We start from the raw sequence: 23,809 nt of genomic DNA on the forward strand, positions 1-23,809 counted from the left end.
ACGTAAACATAATTACCATAGATTGACAGTGTCTTTTGCTAATTGTTGCAAGTTTTTAGTTATCAAACACTTTAGGTGTAGTGATTTAATCATAAGCAAATTTGAAACGCAGCCATATGCAAGTTTGCTTACGTATTGTTAATTAAGTAGCTAGTCTTATGAAGATTTTGAGTGATCACCATGGTCTCCATGCATGGTAAGCAATTCCAGAAGAAAGTGATGGTCAAAAGTTACTTCGACAAGGAATTTAATTACATATCAAACGCACACGTCATAAGGTTAAGTAATGATAGTAGGTGACCAAAAAGTAGTTTCTGATTCAATAATAAAGCTTACAAATATTGGACTTAAACAAAAAAATTAACCCCTTTTTCAACCGTACATATATTTATTGAAGGAAGAAAAGAAAGAAAAGACCCATAATCTACTTCGCCAAGCTAACAAAGAGATTAGTTAGATCCTAATCAAATTTCGGTTTCCTCCAACAAAACTAAGTTAAATATTGACTAAATCAGTCTAGCTACTTAGGAGCACCGGTAGCATTGCTGCTTATCGATTTACTATTTACCACATGTAAATACATGTGATCATAACTAGTTAAGTTACACACATAACAAGGAGTAAATGGAAAAAGAGCAATGTTTCCTTGGAACACTCTGAGGATTTTCCGCTAGCTAGAGACTGCTCGTTTAATTTCCTCCAACTCCTCCTTCCCATTGGCTTTGAGTTAGGAGAATTTCGTCGGACGCGTACCATTAAATATGGTTCTCAATTATTATCTAATTATAATTAAATAACTAACTAATACTTTAATTAAGATCATGTCCAAAGAGCTGGTTCCCATAATGACCCAGATAAGTTGTTATCCTCAAAGAAGCTGCAGGGATTTGCTTCAGGGCTTTCTGGGCTTGTAATAAAGTGGTCAACAGATTGTGGCGAATTGGGCTGCGGCGATTTTCCCATTTCCTTGTAGAGCAAGGCCACAAGGTTTGCTTGCTGGCATTGCATGCTCACAACCTCGGCTTGTGCTTTAGCTAGCTGTGCCTGCAGCTCACTCACTTGCTTCTGTAGCTGACAAATTGCTCCCGCACATCCGTAAACTGGGTCCCGGATTCTTGCACTTGCTTCGTAAACCATGCTGCTCACAGCATCTGCTCTCTGAGACTCTGGAAGTTCCTGCATCCACAAGTCAATAAATTAAATCTTTATGTCCATTTCCACTACATATATTCATATACATGTGAACAACAAAATCAAGAAACGGCATATGCTTTATCTATCCGCCGGATGTGAGGCGCTTATGGCCTGCGCGTGCATTTTAGAGTTGTCACTTTCTTTTATTTATTAATTAGCCAGCAGCCCACGGCACCGGTGTTCTCATTATTTCACTCACAATCCCATTACTATAAACAGGGGCGTTGAGACCAGGAGCTGCGAAAATTACCTTCAACCCCCTTTAAAAGTTGCTTTATGTTTGCTTAGTCCACTAAAAACATTAAAGCACGACGACACCCCACCTCTGACATATAACACATGTTACTGCTGCCTAGTCTCCTCAGCTAGATCAGTATGAACATGTTGACTAATTAACAAACCCTTTTAAGTTTCACGGAAGTACGAAACACGCACTGAAGTATGAAAAATTGACAAAGAAACCAGGTAATTGAGTACCTGAAGAAACTTGATGATATTGCTGGCACCGAAAACACGATGAGCAATAGTGAACTTGGCAGGCTCGGTTGGAGGAAAATAAGGAGCCAAAACACATTTGTCAGCACATCGACGTCTCAGAATCTTGCATGCAGCACAAGGGCTCATGATAACTGGCGGCGGAGCAGAAGAATTAGCTGATATTGGAGGAGGAGATGACGAACCAGCACGGCTACTGGTAACTTTGCTAGGATTTCTTGTGGCAGCGGCCTCATAGTTCTCCATTTTTAGCATATGGTTTGGTAATTATTAATATTGATATATTTTTATTTAAGAGGGATTAGCTGAGAGTGAGACCTGAGAGAGAGGGAGCGGGGCAGGGTTTGAGAAGTGAAAATGGGATGTGTATAAATAGGCAAAAAGCGAGAGGAAAGAGAACGTCATCGTATTGAAATTGGACGTCATCATGATTATTCGAGTTGAAAATTAATTAGGTTGCGTGGCTGCTGTGTTTTTCGCCATTTTCTTTTTTGTTGATTCGTTCCCGTTAGGTTTACATTTTTTTTGGCTTTATTGTATGAAAGCTCTTCGGGTTTGAAAATTATTGTTTAACATATATAATATATGGAAACTAAAAAAACCCCTACAAAAAAAAAAAAAAATCATTTGGAGACGGTTATGAATTACGGTAGTCATCAGTAATTTCTCTTTATAAATTATGGCAACATAGAAACTGCCCCGCAAGACTAATAAATGTATAGAAAGACTTTAACCAGGACGACATTTACTAATATGAACTTGGGTCCCTTCCAATATGTTTTTAATTTGTATGATCTTTAAAGATTTTGTCGCACGTGCATTTATGTTATGTTGTTAAAATTCAGTTACTATTTTTACGTTTTTATTCATAACCACCAATCACATGCATATTTATATTTTGTTCAATGTCTTAATATCATAACATGTCTAACAAGTTTGCTAATTATAATCACACTTAGGGTGCGTTTGGGAATTGGGATTGAAGTGCTATTATTTTTAAGTTATAGCTGCTGTGGAAAAAAAACTGTAACTATGAAACAAAAAGTTAATAATATATAATAAATATAAATTTTAAATAATAATTTTGATAAAATTATTAAAGATATAATAGATTTTCCATTATATAAGTAAAAAAATCATATTAATATAACTTCCAAACTACAACAGTTAGTATTTACCAAACACTTTAGTGCTGTAACTCTGTCCAATCTCAATCCCTAACACACCCTACTTGTTGCTCGGCAACTATGCTTTCAAAGCATAACTCTATGTATTAGTGTTGGGCACTTGTGAGTTCAAAACCACACACATAAAGGATACCAAACAAAACCTCAATTGTTTTTGGGAAAAAAAAATCTCATTTATTAATATAAACCTCACAATCTTACTCCTTAATTTCCCTCATAAATATCAATTATTCAACGGAAATAAAAGAGTTGTTACTCAAGCAGAATTCTTTGTGGGTTGCCTAACTTATCAAGTGCGGAACGAGAAGGAGCTTTCTAACAAGACATATGGTTCTTTAGTTGCCATAATTTCTCTCTCCAGCTTTCCTGGATTGGACTATGCAGCAGAAAAAGTCGTACTTTAATTAGCATAGCATAGTGTGAATAATCCTTTGTGTTTCCGAAAACGCGTTCTATAGAGATTAATTATAATTATAATTTACCCATTAAGTCTTTTTGTACCCTTTTTTTTCCCTTTTAAATTGGAACAAGAAGATGATTTCGAGTTAGAATAATTTATTTTAAAAGCATCTAATAACAAATGACGAACGCCAAAGAGAAAAAAAAGATTAATCAATAAAACCCTTCCCATGTACATCCAAAATCAAAATCAGTACCCTTTGTTATGCTCTCTTAAGTCTTATCCATCACAATTCAAAGAGATTGAAACAAGAGTAAGAAATTTGAAAACAAAATTCAAAATCCAAGATGGTCCACTCATAACTAACTAGTGCCTCGCCCTTTAGCGAGATGCCACGTTTTAGCAAATCAGTTGATAAGCTTTTGGTTTTGAGAGTAAATTGGGGAGCTTTCATTTGCCGCCGCAGCACCAAGACACTGCTGCATCTTTCTACTCTTTTAACCACCATCCGGTGACTCACCTGCCCACCCATTGAAAACGACACCGCTTTTAAATAAATGTATCTGTCTTTCCCAAATATTGGGTCTAAGGTTGGTGGAGAGCCGGTCGCTCGTTCTCCACATGAAGCAAGAAAAATTAACTCTCCATTAATTAGTTAATTAGCCCTAACCTATTGCTGCCTTCACAATTATGCCATTTAACTTAGTTACAAGATCATAAAAATTTTTTTACTAGAGTTTATAAATGCAATGTAGTTTGTTCTAATGCCGGCATAGAATTTTTGAATTATTGACATTAATAAAAATAAATAAAATCATCTTGTATCTCCATCGAACTTCTCAAATGTTTTGATTAAGAAGAAAATTAACGGTGTTAAAACATTTTAAATTGACTTGCTAGGCATCCAGAAACAAGATAACAGTAAGGTACAATCATTTTCATAAAAGAAAACATCACTTACAAATTTTAAAAAAAAAATTAAAATTTTTGTCTGATTATAATTTAATAACAATTAAGTTGTAATCCTGAGTGACAAAATTTTCCAAGTGTTGGAAAAATCTAAGCCTTAGCTTTGCGGTGGTAGTGGTTGGACAAGCAACATTCTCTAAATCCCACTATCAGTCATATGCGTGTGGACCTTTGTAAAAGATGAAATGAATATATAAAAGCCGATCTCTTATATCTTTTTTTTTTTAAATTTCTTTATTGGTTATTTTTCACTTTTATCATATAAAGTCGTTTTTTAGAAATTAATGAGTTCATTGTATAGTTTTAAGCATGCGATGTAAACACAATGCAGCAACTTCAATTCCCGCCCAAAATTGTAGATTGATAATGGAGCAAGAATTCAGTCACTGTGTTGTGGGCTCCCATGCCTTTTTTGACAATTTTGTTTGCATGAAAATTATTTAAATATCTTATCGATTGGTGTTGGTCAAATAAGGGCAGTGAATTTAATGGAGTGTGATTCAATTTGATCATGAAAGACTTCCAACATGATATATATGAATCAATATAGTTTCAGTTCCGAAGAGACCTCATGGTTAAATATGGGTAAGATTGTGGGTTATATACTTGAATTTTTTTTTAGGTTTAATTACAGGGACTTTTGATTTGGTAGAGTGGTTTTTAAGAAGTTTTTTTAGACTAATCACTCGAGTTTGAATTTTAAAAGAGATTGAGACTAAAATTTAATTTAGACTTTACCTACCCTCTTGTTATTTAAATAAAAAAAAAAAAAGAAAAAGGAGAAGGAGTTTAAATTCCTTTTAAAGATATGTAAGGAAAATCTTACTAACAAAGATAAAAAGTAAAAATATTTGTCGCATGTAACGATGAAAATTGAAGCACCGTAGACTAATCTAGATAAGCTAGTCGAATGATATGTGAAACAAATTAACCTGACTCATACGAGTCATTTCACATGCCATGAAAGATGCAATAAAGATGATTTTATTTACTTTGCATGGGAAGTCCAGCTGGGAAAGCAATGATGGAGAATGTATGTAGCGATTTCCTTAAATGTTTGCTAGCAATCTAATTTTATGAACCGCCCACATGATCAACGATGCATTAATTTATAGAGACATTTATTAAATTTTAAAAGAAATCTGCATGCATATTAAATATGTAAAATGATGGTCTTAGAAAATTCTTTTTTATAGATTCTCTTGCGTGAAATATAGACTAAAGAAAGAGAGTTTTAAAGTAAAAGGAGAGGGGGGGGGGGGGGGGGGGGGGGGGGGAATTAAAGCACAGTTTTTGCATGAGGGAAATTGCATGTTATGTTTTTGCATGAGAGGAATTGAATTAGAAAGGAGCATACGGCTCTAGAGGATGAGGAGTGCAATTTACAGCCGCCGGTTCAAGTGATCATTTGAGATTTGAGTGATTCTTTTAACAACCATGGCTTGAAACTAAAATCAAAGGTGGAATCGTAAATTTCACTCATAATGAAGTGTACATCGATTAGACGGCAGTGGTACTTTGAGCATTAACTCATTTAGTCATCGGTCATCGGTCTTTTGTAGCTTCAATTCTTCTAATAAATTCATGATGAGAGTAGCTTGCAATCTATTTGAATGCCATTTATATCATTCACCTGTGAAAAAAGAAAAAAAAGAGAAAAAAGTAGTGCTCTAGCGTGACCACCTTTAATATTACATTACAAATTTACTGCTATTGTTACAATTAGAAATTCATTGATACTCATTATTTGTTTACTTGTTGATGCATTTCCGATATTGATTTCTAAAACGTACTGAATCTAATTCTAAAAATTTAAAAGCCAATCAATTTCTACCGAAATATACATGGGGGTTCGAACAAAAGCGTTAGATGTTTTAAAACACTTGATAATTACGTTTTCCGAAAGTATTTTTGAGTATATTTATAGTTTGAAGTACTTTGCTTCATGATATTTCATAGTCAAGGTTAGTGTTATCAAATAGAAATGAAAGTTCTATTGCCATGGTCGTCAAGGCAAAGCACCCCAATCGATAGCCAAATTTGTGACATCAAAATTAAGATGATAGCTAACATTCTTGAAACTTGACCAAGAACTTTCAAAAACGATTATCGCCGCCAGGATTAATAGCACTAACCTAAGTTGTAAACCAAATAAATGTGCATGCACAGGTGGCCAAAAGTAAGGCTCTAGAAACACATTAAACAAATAAAAAAGGAAGAAGAAAATGGAGTACCAATTGACCAAATTTTCAACTGGGAGACTGGAAAATCAAGCATATACATACTCTTAGAAGAATTTCGAGGCAATAAGATAAGGGCTAAAAAGGGCAAAAAATTAAGAGAATGACTGTAGTACAAGGTTGTTTTGGTTGGACACCCCCACATCCCTTTCCATTAAAAGTTTTAATTTTTAAAGCTTTTCTTTGTTGATCCCTCTAAAATTTCCTTTCATATTCCCAAACTCATGATACAACATACGTTATTGTAAAACTCGTAGTGTCAATAGCAGATATAATAGGTTTTTCAACAAAAAATTTGAAGGCATTGTTCCTGAAAATTATTACCAAGTTGCCAATCTTCCAGTAACTTCAGTTAATCTGTTTCTAATTTTTCTTAGCGCTACTTAAAAGTCCACACGGTGTTTGGCAGAAAATGTATTTGTTACAAAGTTAGTTTCCCACTGAGCCCGCTAGCAATAGAAGAAAGAAAACGAACAAGCAATGACTCCAGCTAAGAATGAACCCAAATGCCATCACGAAGAAAGTCTCTTACTCGTTTTCTGTGGATGGATGGATGATTGATGATGTTGCTGACAGGGGAAAGTTGCACAGGAGATGGAGGATTGGAATTTGGAACCCACACGTCCGTTTGTGTGTGTCACAGCCCACCTCCATCCATACGGAATCAAAGAGAAATTGTGCATACTTGATTTACTTTTTTTGGCTTATGGGGTACAGCAGCACTACAGCTATGTGACTCTGTCTACGAATTGGAAAACAAATAAATGATGTGAGTTTCCTCACAAGATAAAGAGCCAAAGATTCCAACCTTTCCAGGTCTTGAATCAAATAAACGTTTTTTTCCGTTTTCTTGATCCAGGAGTTTTCTTCTACTACACGGGGGGGCCAGAGAATGACAGCATCGCATTTAAAACATAACCGAGGAGACTCTACTAATCTACTTTGAAGAAACACTTACACGATTCTGAAGGAATATTCTTCAAAACTATCCTTGCTATTTTTTTTTAATACTGATATACATAACTATTATTGATATTAAATCAGAGATTACAATTGTTATTTACAATCCTATATTCTTATTATACAATTGTGAGATTACAATTGGTATTTACAATCATATTATACAATTGAGATCCCTCCTGTCGTGTACATTGATCTTCTGAAGTATTGCCTAAATTTTCCAACACTTTCTATTATTCGAAGGTTGTTTACTCAATTCAAATTTCATAAGAAAGAAAATTGCTTCGACTTAATTATTTCATTATTAAAGAAGAACTGAAACTAACTTTCATAATACTTTTACGGAGACTCAAACTCAAACCTTTACTCTCACGTATTGTGAGTGCAAGAATTGTCTCACTAGGCCAAAGGCCATTGGTTAACTATCCCTGTTATGTTAATTGGGGTGGTTCAGAACAATGAAACGGACAAAAGCAATACGGTCACTTCAAAGTCCTCAATTGATTCCGTAGCTAGTTGGGTTAGGTTCGGCTTGACTACTTTCTTTATAAAATATGATGTTATTTTTCAAAAGAGTTTCGTTTTCGTAGTAGAATAAGTCTTATGTACTTCCAAATAATTTAGACTACGTGCTTCATTTAAATAATTCTATGTAAGATTTTTTTGTTCAAGCTTAGAACATTCCCTACTAATTATCTAAAGAAAATGCCGAGTCTTTCCCGCTAGTAACAAAATTCAATAAGAACGCTATTGACAGTCTATAAAGCCAGCAACTTCTTCAGCTGGCCATACCCACAACTTTCTTGAATCTATAGAACTATTATGCTTAGAAGATTCAAATTACAGCAGAAGCAAATTCCAAAAAGAAATCAGCGGCAGAAAAGTAAACATGACTCCAATTTTCTAACAAGTGGGATGGATCACTTGCCATGAATTGGAAATTAGCAAATGCACAAGTTCAAGACTTTGAAATAGACGTCTAAATATAGAAGCTACAAAGTGTACAGTGGCTTATAGGGTGTGCCAACGACATTAAAAGAAAGACATGATCATTCAACATCACAGAAAGAAAAACATTAGTTTCTCCCCGTGCTTCAAAAAATTGAAACACAAATGACTGTATCAAAAAGTGGGAATGTAATTACAAGAAAGAAACCAGATAAAGCTGATTTCATTTCCTTTGTTTACATAAAATAAATACACCATGTTGCGGAGCGACTCAACTAAAACATGAGTCCGAGTCTTTCCCACTAGTAACAAAATTCAATAAGAACGCTATTGACAGTCTATAAAGCCAGCAACTTCTTCAGCTGGCCATACCCACAACTTTCTTGAATCTATAGAACTATTATGCTTAGAAGATTCAAATTACAGCAGAAGCAAATTCCAAAAAGAAATCAGCGGCAGAAAAGTAAACATGACTCCAATTTTCTAACAAGTGGGATGGATCACTTGCCATGAATTGGAAATTAGCAAATGCACAAGTTCAAGACTTTGAAATAGACGTCTAAATATAGAAGCTACAAAGTGTACAGTGGCTTATAGGGTGTGCCAACGACATTAAAAGAAAGACATGATCATTCAACATCACAGAAAGAAAAACATTAGTTTCTCCCCGTGCTTCAAAAAATTGAAACACAAATGACTGAATATCAAAAAGTGGGAATGTAATTACAAGAAAGAAACCAGATAAAGCTGATTTCATTTCCTTTGTGTACATAAAATAAATACACCATGTTGCGGAGCGACTCAACTAAAACATGATTCCCGTTGCATGAAAACATACCATAATAAGATTAATCAATGATTATTGTTTCAGCATACTATACAGTACATTACTCAATGCTCAAAAATGCCCTACATTGCATTCTTCATAATCTGATTAAGCTCACATACAAAAAGATAGAGAAGCAAAACAACTTAAGAGAGCTTGTTCTGGAAAAGGACGGTGAACACATTAGAAGAACAATAAAATGGCTAAGAAACAAAGTACAGCTACTCACCAGCAATCCCTACTCAATCATAAAGAGGTTGAGACTGATTGCAAATTTTCACTACTCCCTGATGCTGTCTCAACATCAAAGAAGTCCTGAAGTGCAGTCATTGTAACAGTATTAGATTTCAAACTCCTTATTGCCTCTGCATTCGCCAAAGCTCCAGAAACTGTTGTTATGACAGGAACCTTGTAAGCAAGGCCCCTCCTCCTCAGCTTCAACCCGTCAATCTGATCAATTGAATCACCAGAGCTTGTGATCACCATCATCTGTATCTGCCCATTAGCAACCATATCACCAGCATGTGGCCGGCCTTCATGCATCTTCAGCACTCTTTCCACAGCAATACCTTTTAATTCAAGAAAGTGAGCTGTCCCAGAAGTTGAAACAATCTTGAATCCTATATCTAAGAATGCCTTTGCAATTCTCTCAAGATGGGGCTTTGTCAAGTCATTTAAGCTGAGGAACACAGTGCCTGAAAGTGGTAGCTTCTGCCCTGCAGCAATTTGAGCCTTGGCAAATGCAATAGGGAAGGACATGTCTATACCCATCACCTCCCCAGTGCTTCTCATCTCAGGCCCTAACAGCACATCACAGCCTTGGAACTTCTCAAAGGGCAGAACTGCTTCCTTAACAGACACATGCTTGGGGATCACCTCTTTTGTGAAACCTAAATCGTTAAGTGACTTCCCCGACATAACAAGAGCAGCATATTTGGCCAATGGGTGCCCAATTGCTTTTGACACAAATGGGACGGTACGGGAAGCACGGGGATTTGCCTCAAGCAAGTAAACATCCCCAGATGTTGTAATTGCATACTGACAATTCATGAGTCCACACACATTCAATCTCTTCGCCAATTTGATAGTCCACGTGCTTATGGTGTCCAAGCAAGAGGATGAAATAGTTTTAGTGGGAATCATACAAGCTGAGTCCCCAGAATGGACCCCAGCCTGCTCAATGTGCTCCATTATTCCCCCAATCACCACATTACCACATGAGTCAGCAAGTGCGTCTACATCAATTTCAATAGCATCAGACAAATATTTATCGATCAATACAGGACGCTCTGGGTCTACCTCGACAGCATTTTCCAAGTAAGTCACAAGCGTTTCGTCAGTATATACAATCTCCATTGCCCGTCCACCAAGCACATAAGAAGGCCGGACGACGACTGGGTAACCTATCTCTTTTGCAATGGCAAGAGCATCAGCTTCACTCTTGGCAATACCTCCTTTTGGCTGTTCAATACTTAACTCCTTAATGATGGCATTAAACCTCTCTCTATCTTCGGCAGCATCTATGGAGTCTGGTGATGTACCCCAAATGCGAACGAGGCCATCCCCGCTGGCAGATGGCAGCCTGTGTTCATCCAAGTATTGATGGATGGGAAGAGAGAGCTTCAGGGGTGTTTGACCACCAAACTGTACAATTATACCTTCTGGTCGTTCCAAATCAATAACGTTAAGCACATCTTCAACTGTAAGGGGTTCAAAGTAGAGGCGATCACTTGTGTCATAATCAGTCGATACAGTTTCAGGATTTGAGTTCATCATGATTGTCTCATATCCAGCACTCTGCAGATGCCAAAAAGTAATAATAATAATTAAGAAAAAAGGGATAAGAAAGTAGGAAATGATAGGCGAGGGGTCAATCTGTAACAACGACGCAAAGAAAAGGGTTTCTTTGCAGATGTGCAACAAAATCGTAAAATGCCAACTTTCAATTTAGTTTTATATCAATAAATCAGTTTAGTAAGAGTTGATGATCCAAAATTACTCTAGATAGACAGAAATAGGTCTCATCACAAACTTGGCACAAAGAGATCGAATTAAAAAAATCATTAGAGGAAGACCAGATTTAGATAATCTTTAATTTGATCTTCCATGCATTAAACAATTATCCTTCCATCTACCATATCATGTTCGTTTAAGTAAGATAACTGCTTTTATCAACATTCTGCAAATACTAGTATGTAAAATGAAAGAATTGAGTTTCAAGGTAAGTAAGTTATTGTGATGTCTAGATCATCAGTCTTAGCTTCTATAAACAAATGGTATATAATAGAAATGCAACTCCATCAGTTTTGTATTGTTAAAACAAGCATGGATATGTTCTTTTTACCATTATTTCTATGCAAAGATGAAAGAGAAAAAGCAAATGCAGATAAACCTGAAGGGAAAAGGACGTGTGGCAACAACAGTAGTCAAACTCAATCCCCTGACCAATACGGTTTGGTCCTCCACCTAATATCAAAACCTTCTTCTTTTGGGTCGGGGCTGATTCGCACTCAAAATCATAGGATGAATACATATAAGGAGTATTGGCCTCAAACTCTGCAGCACAAGTATCTACCCGCTTGTATGATGGAATAACTCCCAGAGATAGCCGTTTCTCCCGGACCTCTTTCTCTGTCGACTTAGTTGCAAAGGCTATCTGCTTATCGCTGAAACCTCGTCTTTTTACTTCATAAAAGTCATCCTTAGTCATATTAGACACGCTTTGAGTAAGAAGAAATTGTTCCACATCTATCAGCTCTTTAAACTGAGTGAGAAACCATTTGTCGATGAAACTCAGCTCATGGATCTCATCTACTTTCATTCCCTTCTTCATTGCAGCATATATGGCCTGCATGCGATCAGGGTTAGGGACTCGAAGACTGTATTTGAGTTGCTCCCAATCCCAGTCAAGTTCCTTCACATTAGAGCAACCCCATCCAGAGAAGCCACATTCCAGGGATCGAAGTGCCTTCTGAAAGGATTCTTGGAAGGTGCGGCCTAGGGCCATGGCTTCACCAACAGATTTCATTTGGGTCGTCAATAACGGCTCAGACCCAGGAAATTTCTCAAATGCAAATCGAGGTATCTGCATGGTTAATGTAAAATCAAGTATCAGCTGATGTAGCCAATAAACCAATACACATGTTCATGAGGAACAATTATATGTGCACGAGGTTTCAAACTAGAATTATGTGTTGTTATAAATGTACATTAAACTGTACAATAAGATATTGAGATTATATAGCTCAGAAGAGGCAGGGATCTCAGTGGATGCACCATAGGTGGTTGTTCACTAGTGATTCTTTTGCAAAATTATCACGCTTGCCACCAACATATCCCACATTTGTTCTGAAAATGCTAGGTAAAAACAGGGATAATGAAGTGTTAACCATCATCCCAAAGGATAATTTAAGCGAGATTGACCAGTGAACTAACCACAACATCTGTTAAAACAAAAAGTGCTTTTGAAAGTACTGTCAACACACACTTAGTGACTTGGACTAAAAAGTGACAACCAAGCTAATTTGACTTAAAAAAATAACAGTGAAAATATTAACAATCGAACAAAAGAGAAGCAAATAAGTTACTAACCTTAGTCACAACATAATCAATAGAAGGTTCAAAACTAGCAGGTGTTTTCTTGGTAATATCATTCGGAATCTGATCCAAAGAATATCCCACCGACAACTTAGCAGCCATTTTTGCAATAGGAAATCCTGTAGCCTTAGACGCCAAAGCAGAGGACCTCGACACCCTAGGATTCATCTCGATAACCATTACCTCCCCATCAACAGGATTCACCGCAAACTGTACATTAGACCCTCCACATTCCACACCAATCTCCCTAATTATAGCTATTGAATAATCCCTCAGCCTCTGGTACTCCTTATCTGTCAAAGTCTGTGCAGGTGCCACAGTGATGGAATCCCCTGTGTGCACGCCCATAGGATCAACATTCTCAATCGAACAAATGATCACCACATTGTCAGCTAAGTCACGCATAACTTCAAGCTCATACTCTTTCCAACCCAACAAGGATTTCTCCACCAACACTTGTGAAGTCAAACTAGCAGCTAACCCCGCCTTACAAATGGCTTCAAACTCCTCCTTGTTATAAGCAATGCCGCCTCCGGTGCCACCCAACGTAAAAGCGGGGCGTATTATTAACGGAAACTCCCCAATTTCATTAGCAATTGAAATACACTCATCTAAAGTATTACCAATTCCAGACGGCGGCGTCTTGACACCAATAGTTTTCATAGCTTGTTTGAACAAATCTCGGTCTTCAGCTTTCTTAATAGCATCAAGCTTCGCTCCAATCAATTCAACACCGTATTTCTCAAGAGCACCGCTTTCAGCCAAAGCCACCGCAAGATTCAAAGCGGTCTGCCCACCCATTGTAGGCAACAAAGCATCGGGCCGCTCCTTTTCGAGCACTTGCTCGACCAATTCCGGCGTCATGGGGGTAATGTAGGTGCGGTCCGCCAGTCCCGGGTCCGTCATAATAGTCGCCGGGTTAGAATTTATCAGAATGACTTCGTATCCTTCTTCTTTCAATGCCTTACAAGCCTGAGTCCCGGAGTAATCAAACTCGCAAGCTTGGCCAATCACGATGGGCCCCGCACCGAGAATCAAAATCTTCCTCAAGTCGGTTCTTTTCCCGAGCTTTTGATCTTTACTACTCGCCGCTCCATTGCTCAACTCAGCGCTCGAATCTATTTTCGCCGAGCTGGCACGAACGCGTGACCTCGAGTAGCGAGTGAGCTGCGGAGGCCATGAACGTAGGCTCAAAGAACCTGTTTTTTTGTTGGAGTAGAGAAATGACCGAAAATCAATGTGTCTGGTTAAAGGAAATGAAGGCTTTTGGGCTAAAAACGACGACGGAGAGAGATTTTTACAATGATTCAAGCAATAGCTCATCTTTTTTTCCCCCACCTTTTTACTTCGTTTTAGTTTTCTTATTTGCTTTTTTTGAGCGAATCACATGCACTGGAGAATTTTAGGTGAGGGTTTCTGTTTTGGGGAAGAATTAGGGCTTCTGGGAATCCAAGAGGGACACTGGGGATGTTCTTGTCTGCTGAGGATATTCGTTTGGTATGCTGACTGTAAAGGGCAAACGTGCAATGGCATCAATAATACTCCACTGAGAGTTTAGGGTTTTTGCTACTTAGATTGCACCGCTGTGACGTCGGACTAGACCCTACCCGTTTGCCCGCAAACGGATTCGATTCATGGGCCGTTCACGGGTCAAACCTAAATGTAGCACCCGGAATTAGGTCTAGGGGCTACGGCCGGTGGGCAATCTAGTAAGAGTACTGATATAATCATATAATAATGATATATAAACCCCTTAATTCATCTCAACGGCCCCCATTTTTTATATAATTCATACCCCACTAAAAAAATAAAAATACTTTTTTAAAAAAAAATTACTTTACACTTTCAAGCATCACCATCAATCCATCATTAGTGGCAGAGGGTATATAAGATTAGGGAGTATTATGGTACCGGTAGAGTTTTAAAAAATTTTGGAGTTTCCAAATAAAATATGAAAAATTAATGTAAAAGATCTATATGAGTATGCACACAATTGATATATAAACTTTATGGAAAATGCTATTTTTTCTGGGTCAAACCCCGAATTAGTTCAAAACGGCGTCATTTTGACTTTTTTTTTTCTTTTTGGTTGCATGAAACGTATTCGTTTCATCTAGTAAAAATAAAATAAACTAAAGCATTTTCCTAAGGCAGAGAAACGAAGACGCTATGCAGAGAAACAACTACTCTTAGCTCTTCCTCTTTGATTTTTCAGCAGCTATTAATATTTTCTGACATAAGACTAAGTTTCTTGCTCAGTTTTCTGTAATGACAAAATGGAAAATGAAAGAACAAAACCAAAAGCTTTTAGATAACATAATTGGCATACCCCTTCTGGATCTATAATTGCCAAAGACTGGCAACCAGAAATTAAAACTTCTAACCAACCATTACCAAATCAGACACAACATGATCAGGTCTACATGTCATTAACTTCCTCTTCTTCATCCTTATAATAATCCTCTTCAGCTGTAGCATCTTGGTACTGCTGATACTCAGAAACCAAATCATTCATATTGCTCTCTGCCTCAGTGAACTCCATCTCATCCATACCTTCGCCGATGTACCAATGAAGGAAAGCCTTCCTCCTAAACATAGTTGTGAACTGCTTGCTCACACGCCTGAACATCTCCTGAATTGAAGTCGAGTTTCCAATAAATGTTGATGTCATTTTCAGGCCAGTTGGAAGGATATCACAAACGAAGAGGAGGGGAAGACGAAAACAAAGAGGACAAAACGAATGGCAAATTTCCCTGGTGAAACGAAGAGGGGAAGATGAAACGAAGAGGAGAAGACAAAAACGAAGAACGAATAGGAGAGCTTTTGCTAGGGTGAAACGGTAGCGTTTCAAATAGAAAAGGAAACAACGTCGTTTTGCTTTAGTTTTCGGGATTTGACCCAGGGCAAATAGCAGAACTCAAACTTTATATATTGGATAATAAAGTTATTTTGCAGTTCCTCTAAAACTCACACTAAATAATAAATTTCCAAAAATTGAAATCTACACAACCAATACCCTAAATTTCCAACCATCTCACCACAACAAAGATGAGAACACTATTAAAAATTAATCAATATTTCGAAAGAAAAAAATTAGCCCCCAAAATTTTTGGCTCCGCTCTGCCCCTGACCGTCACCAAAATATCATTTCTAGTGTACCATCACCACGAACATATCTTCGTTGCCACCAAATCCATCGTCACCGTCAGCATCACTTGATCACTTGAGTAGATCATAAAAAATACTAACCTTGAAGATTTGCAAGACTGGGGTTCAAGATCCTTCAAGACTGTTTACCAAGGGAAGTGGGGAGGCGCTAGTGTTGCAATTAAACGAATTAACGACAGATGCTTAGCTGGAAAACCTTCAGAAGAACAACAAATGGTTCGCGTCTTTTTATTTAACTTCAAAACCTCCAAATTATTTTTGGAAAATTTATGAAAATAACCATAAAACTTTTGCTATTTTCACAATTAACCCTCTTAATTTTTTTCTATCAATATTAGTCAAACACACGCTTTTCTCCCTAAATTACCCTTATTTACAAACCAAAAGTAACTTTTTTTCTCCTCTTTCGTCAAACCAAAGGCAGCTTTCCACTCTTGAATCATCAACCAACGGCGATGGCAAAAGGCAACGATAAAAGTGAAATCCGATCATAATCTATCCGGATCCAACACTAATCGGTATCACATAGTGGTATGAGTTATTTTCTAAACTTACTTGAGAGTTTCAGTGAACTACAAGTCATGGGTGAATCTGGTGATAGACTGCCTATCGCACGAAGCTTCACGCGACAGGGAACCTGTTGCACTAAAACTTGGTGCAACAAGCAAGCCTTGGAGCAACAGGCAGCCGACAATGGGAGGTTCTTCGGTTTAGGAGAGATGGGAGAAAGAGAGATTGTTGGGGGAGAGATGAGAGAGAGAGGTATTTTGGTCTCAAAACCGATGAGGGATGGACCGCCGCCGATGAGTGCTGAAGTTGCCGCCGACACCGTCGACGATGGGAGGTTCTTCGGTTTGGGAGAGATGGGAGAAAGAGAGATTGTTGGGGGAGAGATGAGAGAGAGGGGTATTTTAGTCTCAAAACCGATGAGGGATGGACCGCCGCCGACGAGTGCTGAAGTTGCTGCCGATGATGGGAGGTTCTTCGGTTTGGGAGAGATGACAGAAAGAGAGATTGTTGGGGGAGAGATGAGAGAGAGGGGTGTTTTGGCCTCAAATGCTTTTTTATGGCTAATGTTGATAGAAGTTTGTTTGGGGGGTTAAGATGGAAAAAGTCAAAATTTTTATGGTTATTGGTGTAAATTTTCCATTATTTTTATATTTCTTGCGGTTAATAATATTGCTCGCTGAATGTTTATATTCATTCAACCAAATAAGTGACTTCTGGAGTGAGTCCATTAAGCTCACGGATTTTGCACCATCGAAATATTTTCATTCCACGGTATTGGGCACGATGGTCTGAGGTTCTGTGGCAACAATAGAAGTTTGTGTGTGACAAAGAAAAGAAAAGAAAAAGACTATTTATTTTTATTTCGGGTAATTTTGAAAATATGATGAATTAATTGAAAATTGGGGGCTAAAGTGATAAGCGAGGGGTCAAATATTACTAGTCATCAAGTAACCGCAACAGATTTCATAGTCCGGCAACCTTTGGGTTGGAAACTCTCTTGAAAAGCACCCCAGTTATACTCCAATTACACCGTGAAAAACCCGAATGGAATCACCGGTTCAGCTTTTCAAGATTTGAAATTGGGCTCTTTAACCAACGCTACGGATCTTATATTTTAATGCCTAATGAAATCTCATTTGTTTTACGGTGGAGTATTCATTCTAGAAAGAGCAAAAATTTATCGTGTGACACATGACGATTGAAGTCGATTATAGAATCCCCAACGTTATTGGGTTTACTTATAATACAAGAGATTCACACTCCAGAAAATAAGGGTATAAATTCATCGCTAATCGAAGAAACAAACTCTTATTCCTTCTTCACCACAGATTGCACGACCTCAACACAAGACCCTGCAGAGCCGCCGCTATTAAAATTCAAAATTGTGGAAAATCCATTAATTCTGTCTATAATACTCAAAGGTGCAATTTTTTTTTCGCGATTGTTTCTGGTTTCGGTTTCACCCCAACTTGGTTTATTTAATTGACAAGTTATGATTCGAGGGATTTTTATTTATTTATTTTTGGGTTAAAGAAATCATGTTCTAACACAAGCAGCTATATGTGCAGGTGATTTTCTCCATCGCTGTCAAGAAAAATGGCTGAGTCTATTGTAATTAGTAGTATTGCCACATCGCCAATGTTGACACCAGGTATGACAAGAATGTTCCTTAGCTCGTTAGCAACATATTACGTATATATAAGTAGCCTTTTGTAACTTTTTGCCACTTTGATTTGATTTGATTTCGGATCAACACATTGATTAACAATGCAAAATAGGAGCCTCTCCATTAGATATCAAAATAAGTTTTTGATTGAGTGCCTAATTAATTTATGACATTATCTTATTGTTCTTTCCTATATAGTCTTTATCTAGTACTGACGTTCTCAAATTTTTTTTTATGTGAAAAAATTTTTAAACCATGCAGTTTAAAAAAGTCAGATTTTAATGCTTACGGCTTGACAGGCTGAGAATGATTGTGTATACACACTCACCTATACATATATAGAGTTACACTATGATACACTTTTTGAGTACAGCAAAAACAAGAAAGTACTGGTGCAAGGAGCTAAATAAGCTTTCTGAATCTCATCCGGCAAGAGTCTCCATGGAATTTCAACCTTCCCTTGGAACTTATTGTGCGCAAATTAAGCTTTGTGCTCCAGTTCCAGTTGGGTTGGGGTTGCATTTACATTCATCTCATTCTCTTCACAGAAGAAGAAGGAGAAGACCACTCTCTGCTTCTATGATCTGCGCTTCTGCTTTGGTAATTTCGTATTGAATTTCCTGCTACAGGCTGTTATTCGTTATTTGTTATCTTGAAATACAATCTTTTTTTGGGCACCCTTTTCTTAATGATTTAGCCCCCTGAAAATGTATATCACACAGGCATTTTTCCTTGATGTTAATATTTTACATTGCGACAAAGATACTCTTGAATCTTGATGTTGCTTTTCTTTTTACAGCAAGGGCAGACTCAGACAATTACCCCTGAGGCACCAACAACAATCCCAAATCCTCCTGGTAATAGCCATTTCCATTTACCATTTAGTGTAGTCATAGTGAGGTCAAGGCAGCATTTTATTCAGCTGCTTGCACCAGTGACCGGCCACCTGCCTAGCTAGTAGCTAGAACTTACTGGATGATGAGGGTGTCCACTGTCCAGGGTGAGGCTTATCATTTTCATATGTTTTTGAGCTGCAGCTGCTCTTTCTCATGAATAATGCTTTTGCAGTTCCCGTTTCACTATTGATCATTGTTCTTGGGGATTCAAGTAGATGCTATTAGTGTTCTTATAATTGAAATTAATTTGTATAGAACATTTGTTTATTTTTTCTGTGACTAAATGTTGTCAGGAAGTTTTGTTTGCAATTTTTCTTTTTTCGTTAATAATCTTAACAACAGATAATTGAATTGATTGCAGCAAAGGAGAAATCACCAAAACTGGATAGTGGAGGGACTGGATTTCCACCCCGGGGTGGTGGGGGTGGAGGCGGCGGTGGTGGAGGAGGAGGAGGCGACTGCTCAGGTGGATTATTCCTCTTCGGCATACTTGTTTTTCTAGACTTTCTAAAGGATCTAGAAGGCAAGAAGAAGTCCCGGGACTGGCAAAGAAGTTTGTGAGGTTTTGTTATGAAATCACTATCAAATTTTCTTCAAACTTATTCCGGGGTGTGAATTTAGTTTGCGATGCTGTATTCTAATCCTTTTGGAATTATGTTGATACCTCATGGGTGGATAGTGTGAATTTTCCTTTTTCAAATTAGTAGCATCAAGTTTGGATCACTTTTGTTTTGTGTAAATGGAGTTGATATTGACCCAATTTTAGGTGGAAATGCAGTAATGTATAATTTTATATACAACTATCATTTAAACTTCAAATCAATAGTAGTCTTCTAATTATTAAAGCTTAATCATCAAAATTCTTAAAGTTTTTCCGAAAAAGAATTATTATCCCTCGAAGAATAAATTGAATTCTATTAAAAATAGAAGCAAAGATGACAATTCCACGAATAATAGATTTATAACCTTCTTACAAATTCATTTCGACGGAAGTTTCAATTCAAGCCGACAGATCGCACGAGAGCCAATCATAAGCATTTGCGCGTTTTAACTCAAACAATCGACGTCGGTAAAAGTCAAATGGAAGCCAAGGTTGACCAAGAGGCGTGACAAAAGACTTCGCTTTTTGATATATTGATTTTGAACACACGGACTTCGCGTTTAAGCTTTTACACGTCAACTGTCGAATCCTGTCCAAACAAAAAATTTGCTGGCCCTGCCTGCAGGCTGAAGCAACCCCACTCTGCCCCATCATTGATCTTTCCAACGCTTAAATTCATTTAATAATTTCCAGTTTGGCAAAACTTATTCTCTTCTGTTCTCTGTCTTCCCGTTTCAACTTTCAGCTGCTTGTTCATTAGAATTTTGCCCAGTCTAACGTTACCGTTTTACTTCAATAGTTTCTTGTTTCTGCATACAACAAGGAGTCGCTGAAAATGGTGCAAATCAAGGAATTGTATCCTCTAATATTTAAGTTTTGTTCATAGCTATTATGATACATAAAAGTTGACCAAATTTTCATCTATAAGCTTTGATTTATTTATTTTCATACATCTGTCCTATGATTCCGGTGATTGGACCAATTGGAAAGCCCTTAACTTGCAACTTTTCTATGTGGGATTTTTCTGTGAAGTCGAATTGTCATGCCCATGTCGTTAGAAGAGGTAATCCCACTTAAGCAACTTTTTTGGTTAATTTGATTAAGTTTCTGTTATTTAGATTGGTTAGTTCATAACAGAGCTTATGGATTGTTTCGGGTTTCAGTATCAGGTGGCTCAGATGTACATGGTCGCAAAGATGCAGCAACAGAATTCAAATGGTGATGAGGGTGTTGATGTCTTGGAGAATAGACCCTTTGAACACGATGTATTTGGAAGAGGTCAATACACTTTTAAAGTGTATCGTTTCCAAAGGTAATTCAATGAATCAGAAATAATCTTAATCTGCTAAAGTTTAGTTGTTTTTATTATTTGATGATTGGTTCTACCAGATTATGAGCTTACTATAGTCTATTTTAGTCTCGCTACTATTTATATATGGGTTTAGAAAAAGGAGTTGCAAATTTTATTTGGTCAGTATAAGTTTATTACCAGCTGCATTGCAGATAGAAGATTTCAAAATTGGGGGTTATGATTGCCTAACATTACATTTTCTGTTTGTAGTAAAGCTCCTGCTTGGCTTAAAACTTTTGCGCCAGCAGATGCTCTTGTAATGCACGAGGAAGCCTGGAATTCATATCCAAGATGCAAAACAGGTTACCATATTCTCCTGTTTCACTTTCTGCATATACTGTCTGTCTCTTTCTTTTCTCAAACTTGTATTGACACGTTATTTTGTTCTTCTGTACACAAATGCCTCATTCCTCAGTAATCAAGGTAATATTTTGTTGCAAAATTCTATTTTTTGGATGCAATTGTTTCATATTATAGTCAGTAACACGTTCATCGACTTATTTCTGCAGTGCCCGTATTTCACCAAATTCAGTCTCACCATTGAAACTGTTCATAAAGCTGACAATGGGCGGTCAGACAATGTGAGTTCCTCTTAATATTTCTGCAGTTTGTGACCAAGTACCACTGAAATCCATACTTTTGTTGAGACATTATTGTCGGAATGGATTTTAATTATTCATCAATGTGAAGTTGCACTATTCCCTGTCGATCTTTTCTTGTTTTTTCGGCATCTCTTGACTGTGAAGATGATAAACTAGGTGCATAACTTGAGCGAAGAACAACTAGCAGCCAGACAGGTTGAAGTTCTTGATATTGCTTCAACTGCAAGGGATTATTGGAGCTATGCCATTGCTAGTAACAACGTAGACTTCTCTAAATTCAAATCAAAGAGAACTGGACGTGGTCCACTTTCAGAGGGCTGGCAGGTTTGTATCTTCCTTAACAATAAACATTGCATTATGTTTAAATCTATTTGCTTCCACTCAATGTCTTGCTCCTTGATTTATATTGACGATCAGTGACATGACAATAACATTTACAGGATAGGTGCAATCCTGTTATGACAGCATATAAATTGGTGACTATAGATGCACCATACTGGGGATTTGGTTATCGACTCGAACAAGCTTTATTGGCGGTAATTTTTCTCGGACTTAAGCAATCTATCAATATTTGACTTTTAGTGCAGATTACTTTACTAACGACAATGCGAAAATTACTTTTGAGAAAAAGAACAAGACTTTGACATCAATAATCTTATTTTGAGAAATGTGGTCTTAGTTATTCAGACTCACCATTATGATGCTCCCTACTTCCTTTTTTTTTTTTTTTTGGAAGTTCAAGCTTTTGTATTAGGTAAAAGATTATATGTACAAAATAAGAGAGAAAGGGACAAAAAGGAAAAAATTATTGTGATAAGCAATGCTACAATTCCCTTTGTACCTCTGCTGGGGCATTAAGTACCATCTCTCTGAGTAGACATTGAAGAAATCCTTTTGCTGCCTACTAGCTGAGGCTAATGCACCTTAAAGAAAATCTAGGAATAATCCTTAAATGTCATAGAAGCTTCCTTCTTGTTCTTGATAGTGCAATTCAATAAGGAAAAATGGTTGGAGGATTACAATACCAGTTGCCTTTAAAAGAAAGTCATATGGTCCTATTTGAAGGAAAATTCAAAACTAACAAGTGCGAAACATCGAAATAAGAAGAGTAAAGCAGGGAGGAAGAGTAACTGAAAAGAGAATGATATTGGTTATTGTGTTGTGACACTTTGACCTACTTTATTGTCTTTATTTATTTACTTGATCATTTTTTCACAGGGCGAACGTGCGCTTTTTCTTGAAAGCCATCGGAATTGTTTTGGCTGGATTGATGAATGGTTTGGAGTGACAATGCAACAAATACGTGAGATTGAACAACAAAGTGGTTCCTCATTGAATGAGGTAAGTGTGTTTCATAACATCTCTCCATATGAATCGAACTTTAGAAGTTGTGTTATGTGTATCTGGGAAACCTTCATGCTTCAAAAAGATTTCATTGCTTGCCAAATTTTGTGGGTCGTAGCATCAAAACTTGAGCAAGTCACAGGTCCTACTTCTCGAAACTGGTCAACATTGTATCAAATGAATAAAATTTCTTGAAATTATATATTGTCAGCTGGCTAAAATACTGGTGACATCAGAACTAAGCAATAAGGCCTCATTTTTATCTGCTGAAGTATCAATATCTTTTAAGAAAAGCAATTAGGGGGGAATTTCAAGTTTTTTTTCTTTTCACGTTATTCATTGAAAACACTGTGATGCTAATTATTTCAAGTCACTGATATAATGTTTAACTTGCACTTTAAAACAGAGACTTGGCAAGCCAACCTCGATGACAACCAAGGAAGGATTTGAAAGTCGATGTTTCTTGTGATGAAGAAAATTTGAGACTAAAAGTCCTCCCATATTTCTGGGGTGCATGAGCTAAAGGTTTATGCTCTGAGCCACAAGTCAAATGATTCTTCTGCAGATGTATTTGGCAAAGCCTACAGATTTTACAAGAACAGATTGCAAATTAGGATTACCCAAGTCCACATTGAAAATTCTGAAAATATTATTAATAATTAATTATTTCATTTATTCTGTAAGTAGGGGTCTCAGGTTCAGCAGTATTTCCCATGATTTCTATTTTAGTTGAGGTCATGGTGATGACAAATTGACTATTGTATCGTTTACTAGATATTGCTGGAAATTTCATGTCGTTATATGTTTAAATATGTAATCGACTCTAATTTCGTTCATCTTCCACCATCGCTGTGT

General features: G+C 37.1%; 4 protein-coding genes across 8 annotated transcripts; 2 read left to right on the plus strand and 2 right to left on the minus strand.

Annotated features, from left to right (window-relative positions):
• Window positions 1-297: 297 nt before the first annotated feature.
• Window positions 298-2,017, minus strand: LOC18035417 (LOB domain-containing protein 1). Its single transcript, XM_006424585.2, has 2 exons — window positions 1,672-2,017; window positions 298-1,176 (listed from the first exon to the last, which is right to left on the minus strand). The coding sequence occupies exons 1-2, from the start codon at window positions 1,942-1,944 to the stop codon at window positions 820-822; spliced, it is 630 nt and encodes a 209-aa protein (XP_006424648.1). The 5' UTR covers window positions 1,945-2,017; the 3' UTR covers window positions 298-819.
• A 7,271-nt stretch (window positions 2,018-9,288) lies between these two features.
• LOC18033689 (carbamoyl-phosphate synthase large chain, chloroplastic) lies at window positions 9,289-14,361 on the minus strand. The gene is made up of 3 exons (XM_006424586.2): window positions 12,811-14,361; window positions 11,612-12,304; window positions 9,289-11,016 (listed from the first exon to the last, which is right to left on the minus strand). Exons 1-3 carry the CDS (start codon window positions 14,137-14,139, stop codon window positions 9,466-9,468), a joined length of 3,573 nt encoding a protein of 1,190 aa, XP_006424649.1. The 5' UTR covers window positions 14,140-14,361; the 3' UTR covers window positions 9,289-9,465.
• Window positions 14,362-17,620: 3,259 nt separating this feature from the next.
• On the plus strand, window positions 17,621-19,779 carry LOC18033615 (homeotic protein ultrabithorax). 3 transcript variants are annotated; one of them, XM_024178300.1, is made up of 5 exons: window positions 17,621-17,915; window positions 18,063-18,145; window positions 18,422-18,760; window positions 18,960-19,017; window positions 19,418-19,779. In XM_024178300.1, exons 3-5 carry the CDS (start codon window positions 18,512-18,514, stop codon window positions 19,615-19,617), a joined length of 507 nt encoding a protein of 168 aa, XP_024034068.1. In that variant the 5' UTR covers window positions 17,621-17,915; window positions 18,063-18,145; window positions 18,422-18,511; the 3' UTR covers window positions 19,618-19,779. The 3 variants fall into 3 exon arrangements, with proteins under 3 accessions (XP_024034068.1, XP_006424650.1, XP_024034065.1); XM_006424587.2 differs by having other exon boundaries at window positions 18,534-18,760; window positions 18,960-19,160; XM_024178297.1 differs by having other exon boundaries at window positions 18,534-18,760.
• Window positions 19,780-20,222: 443 nt separating this feature from the next.
• LOC18033626 (phosphatidylinositol transfer protein 1) lies at window positions 20,223-23,797 on the plus strand. Of its 3 annotated transcripts, none has more exons than XM_024178929.1 (10): window positions 20,223-20,512; window positions 20,690-20,720; window positions 20,821-20,969; window positions 21,224-21,310; window positions 21,424-21,431; window positions 21,518-21,589; window positions 21,767-21,934; window positions 22,051-22,146; window positions 22,829-22,951; window positions 23,361-23,797. In XM_024178929.1, exons 3-10 carry the CDS (start codon window positions 20,873-20,875, stop codon window positions 23,421-23,423), a joined length of 714 nt encoding a protein of 237 aa, XP_024034697.1. In that variant the 5' UTR covers window positions 20,223-20,512; window positions 20,690-20,720; window positions 20,821-20,872; the 3' UTR covers window positions 23,424-23,797. The 3 variants fall into 3 exon arrangements, with proteins under 3 accessions (XP_024034697.1, XP_024034696.1, XP_024034695.1); XM_024178927.1 differs by having other exon boundaries at window positions 20,224-20,512; window positions 21,219-21,310; XM_024178928.1 differs by lacking the exon at window positions 22,051-22,146 and having other exon boundaries at window positions 21,219-21,310.
• Window positions 23,798-23,809: the final 12 nt, after the last annotated feature.

Source organism: Citrus clementina, unplaced genomic scaffold, assembly GCF_000493195.1.
Source record: "Citrus clementina cultivar Clemenules unplaced genomic scaffold, Citrus_clementina_v1.0 scaffold_8, whole genome shotgun sequence".
Lineage (NCBI taxonomy): Eukaryota > Viridiplantae > Streptophyta > Magnoliopsida > Sapindales > Rutaceae > Citrus > Citrus x clementina.

What these genes read in the sequence shown, in the direction of transcription:
- LOC18035417 (XM_006424585.2), bottom strand. Translation starts at nt 1,944, where the DNA reads ATGCTAAAAATGGAGAACTATGAGGCCGCTGCCACAAGAAATCCTAGC. An exon ending in ATATCATCAAGTTTCTTCAG is followed by an intron (nt 1,177 to 1,671) that starts GTACTCAATTAC and finishes TTGTGGATGCAG; the next exon opens with GAACTTCCAGAGTCTCAGAG.
- LOC18033626 (XM_024178927.1), top strand. Translation starts at nt 20,493, where the DNA reads ATGGTGCAAATCAAGGAATT. An exon ending in ACAATGGGCGGTCAGACAAT is followed by an intron (nt 21,590 to 21,766) that starts GTGAGTTCCTCT and finishes ATGATAAACTAG; the next exon opens with GTGCATAACTTGAGCGAAGA. An exon ending in TCGAACAAGCTTTATTGGCG is followed by an intron (nt 22,147 to 22,828) that starts GTAATTTTTCTC and finishes ATTTTTTCACAG; the next exon opens with GGCGAACGTGCGCTTTTTCT.
- LOC18033615 (XM_024178297.1), top strand. Translation starts at nt 18,091, where the DNA reads ATGGCTGAGTCTATTGTAATTAGTAGTATTGCCACATCGCCAATGTTG. An exon ending in ATCGCCAATGTTGACACCAG is followed by an intron (nt 18,146 to 18,533) that starts GTATGACAAGAA and finishes TTTTGAGTACAG; the next exon opens with CAAAAACAAGAAAGTACTGG. An exon ending in TGATCTGCGCTTCTGCTTTG is followed by an intron (nt 18,761 to 18,959) that starts GTAATTTCGTAT and finishes TTCTTTTTACAG; the next exon opens with CAAGGGCAGACTCAGACAAT.
- LOC18033689 (XM_006424586.2), bottom strand. Translation starts at nt 14,139, where the DNA reads ATGAGCTATTGCTTGAATCATTGTAAAAATCTCTCTCCGTCGTCGTTT. An exon ending in TTGATTATGTTGTGACTAAG is followed by an intron (nt 12,305 to 12,810) that starts GTTAGTAACTTA and finishes TTAACCATGCAG; the next exon opens with ATACCTCGATTTGCATTTGA. An exon ending in ACACGTCCTTTTCCCTTCAG is followed by an intron (nt 11,017 to 11,611) that starts GTTTATCTGCAT and finishes TGGCATCTGCAG; the next exon opens with AGTGCTGGATATGAGACAAT.